We start from the raw sequence: 2686 nt of genomic DNA on the forward strand, positions 1-2686 counted from the left end.
CTTGACAACCGATGCTGGTGTGTTTACGTCCCCGTAACTTAGCGGTTCGGCAAAAGAGACTAATAGAATAAGTACTAGGCTTACAAAGAATAAGTCCTGGGGTCGATTTGCTCGACTAAAGGCGGTGCTCCAGCATGGCCACAGTCATCGGTTGTCAAACGATGTTGTGGAGGACAAACACAGACACACACACACATATATACGACGGGCTTCTTTCAATTTCCGTCTACCAAATCCACTCACAAGGCTTTGGTCGGCCCGAGGCTATAGTAGAAGACACTTGCCCAAGGTGCCACGCAGTGGGACTGAACCCGGAACCATGTGATTGGTAAGCAAATATATATACAAGCACACATACAGTTGTACACATGCACACGCAGTTACATATTCACATATATAGTCATATACAGTTACACACACACACACACACGCGCAGAGGAACAGTTATACTGTCACAGACAACTACACACACATACAAAGTTACACACAACTACACACACACATACACGTAGACCTAATTTGCAGGCATACACACAGAACAACAGATACACACATACACACACAGCTTCATAGACACATAGTTACACACACGCAACAGCTACGAATAGAGCTAAGTAGCCTATATATATACACATACACACACACATATATATATATATATATATACAGTTATGACAAGGAAGGGAAGCCTTTACGCGCAAATGGCTCGACCTGCTAAAACAAACAGCCAAATGCGGTAAAGAAAGAGGGACGCATCGGATGTTATAGTCCTAGATACACTGTGCCTGAACAAACAGAAAAAAATAAAATAAAATAACGTAAAAAAGACGCGATAGTCACGGCTGGAATGACTTCGATTACGGGTCGTTTTCCTCGATCAGGACTAACGTGAGAAGCTAACGTACACATAAGCACAGAAACAGGTAGACATAGTTACATAGAAACAGTACACACACACACACATACACACACATATACACACACACTCTCTCTCTCTCTCCCCTCTTTGTTTTTTCCCTTCCTTTCTCTCTTCGTTTCCTCCCCTTTTCACCCTTTCTCCCTTCTTTCTGTCTGTCTGTATGTCTCTCTCTCTCTCCCTCTCTCTTCTCTCTTACCCTTTCGCTCTCCCTATCTTTGTCTCAGTTCTCTCTGTCTCTCTCTCTCTCTCTGAATGTATGTACATGTGTCTATGTGTCTGCTCGTCTCTCTCTCTCTCTCTCTCTTTCTCTCTCTCTCTCTCACATCTCTCTGCATTTCCTTCTCTTCCTCTCTTTATCCTCTCTCTCACACAAACGTTATTTCTTTTTCTCTCTCTCTCTCTTTCTGCATATGTGTATACGTATGTGTGTGTGTGTGTGTCGGCTCTCAATCCTCTCTGCCTTTTTCTCTTTCTCTTCCTCCCACCCTATTCATACCCACTCACATTGTCTCTCCCTCCATCTTCTCTCTTTCCCCTTCTGTCTTCTTCAATCCGTTCTCTCTCTCTCTCCCTCCTACCATCTTCATACCCTCTCTCATCCTTTCTTTCTCTCTCCCTCTATCTTCTCTCTTTCCCCCCTCTGTCTTCTTCCATCCGTTCTCTCTTTCCCTCCAACCATCTTTATACCTTCTCTAATCCTTTCTCTCTTTCTCCTTCTATCCTCTCTTTTTTTCCCTCTCTCTCTCTTCCTCTAACGTCTCTCTACCTTTACCTCACTCTATCCCTCTCTCTACCTCACTCTCTCTCTCTCTCTGTATATGTGTATGCATATGTGTGTGTCTCTCTCTGTCTCTCTGTCTGTGTCTATGTCTGTATCTACGTGTGTGTGTGTGTGTGCCTGTTCGCAATCCGGCGATAAGTATGGAACTGTACATAGAAACATTATCAGGAACCAGCTACGAACTGCGTGTATCACCGTTTGAACCCATCATCTCTGTCAAGGCCAAAATACAGAGACTGGGAGGTAGGTGTGGCCCCCTGACCGCTTTTGATTGTCTATTTACCTGTCTTTCTAACCTCTTTGTTTTCTTTCTTTATTTCTTTCTTTGTTTGTTTACACGTTTCCTTGTTTGTTTTGGGTTGATTTGTTTTCAGGACGTTTTATCATCAACGCTTTTTGTGTGTTCCTTTCTCTCTGTCTATCCGTTTATATATCATATATGTATATATATATAGTCACTATATCATATATACACACACACACACACACACACATATATATATATATATATATATATATATACACACGCTCACACATACATTTATGTATGTATGTATTTATTTATGTATGTATTATGTATACAGTCCTGTTGGTATACATAGCTAGACATACGTTGTGTGTTCCTTTCTCTCTGTCTATCCGTTTATATATATATATATATATATATGTATATATATATATATATACAGTCAATATATCATATATATACATATATATACACGCTCACACATACATTTATGTTTGTATGTATTGTGTATTCCCTGTGTATACAGTCCTGTTGGTATACATAGCTAGACATACGTTGTGTGTATGTATACACACACACATATATATATATATATGTATGCCTTGGTTTATATAGATCGTGTATGTATATGGATGTGTGTACGTATATGTTTATATATGTGTGTGTATCTATGTGTGTCTGTGTATGTATGCTCTATGTATATGGTCGTGTATGTGTACATAGTAAAATATATATATAC

At 40.0% G+C, this 2686-nt stretch overlaps 1 protein-coding gene across 1 annotated transcript in view; it reads left to right on the forward strand.

Moving 5' to 3' along the window:
* The first annotated feature begins 1547 nt into the window (after positions 1-1547).
* LOC106871535 (AN1-type zinc finger protein 4) overlaps positions 1548-2686 on the forward strand; it is a 9334-nt gene continuing 8195 nt past the window's right edge. The window contains exon 1 of the mRNA XM_014918035.2: positions 1548-1943. Coding sequence (XP_014773521.2) covers positions 1841-1943 — 103 coding nt within the window. The 5' untranslated portion in view covers positions 1548-1840. The remainder of the gene's footprint in view (positions 1944-2686) is intronic.

Source organism: Octopus bimaculoides, chromosome 29 (genome assembly GCF_001194135.2).
Source record: "Octopus bimaculoides isolate UCB-OBI-ISO-001 chromosome 29, ASM119413v2, whole genome shotgun sequence".
In the NCBI taxonomy this organism is placed as follows: Eukaryota; Metazoa; Mollusca; class Cephalopoda; order Octopoda; family Octopodidae; genus Octopus; species Octopus bimaculoides.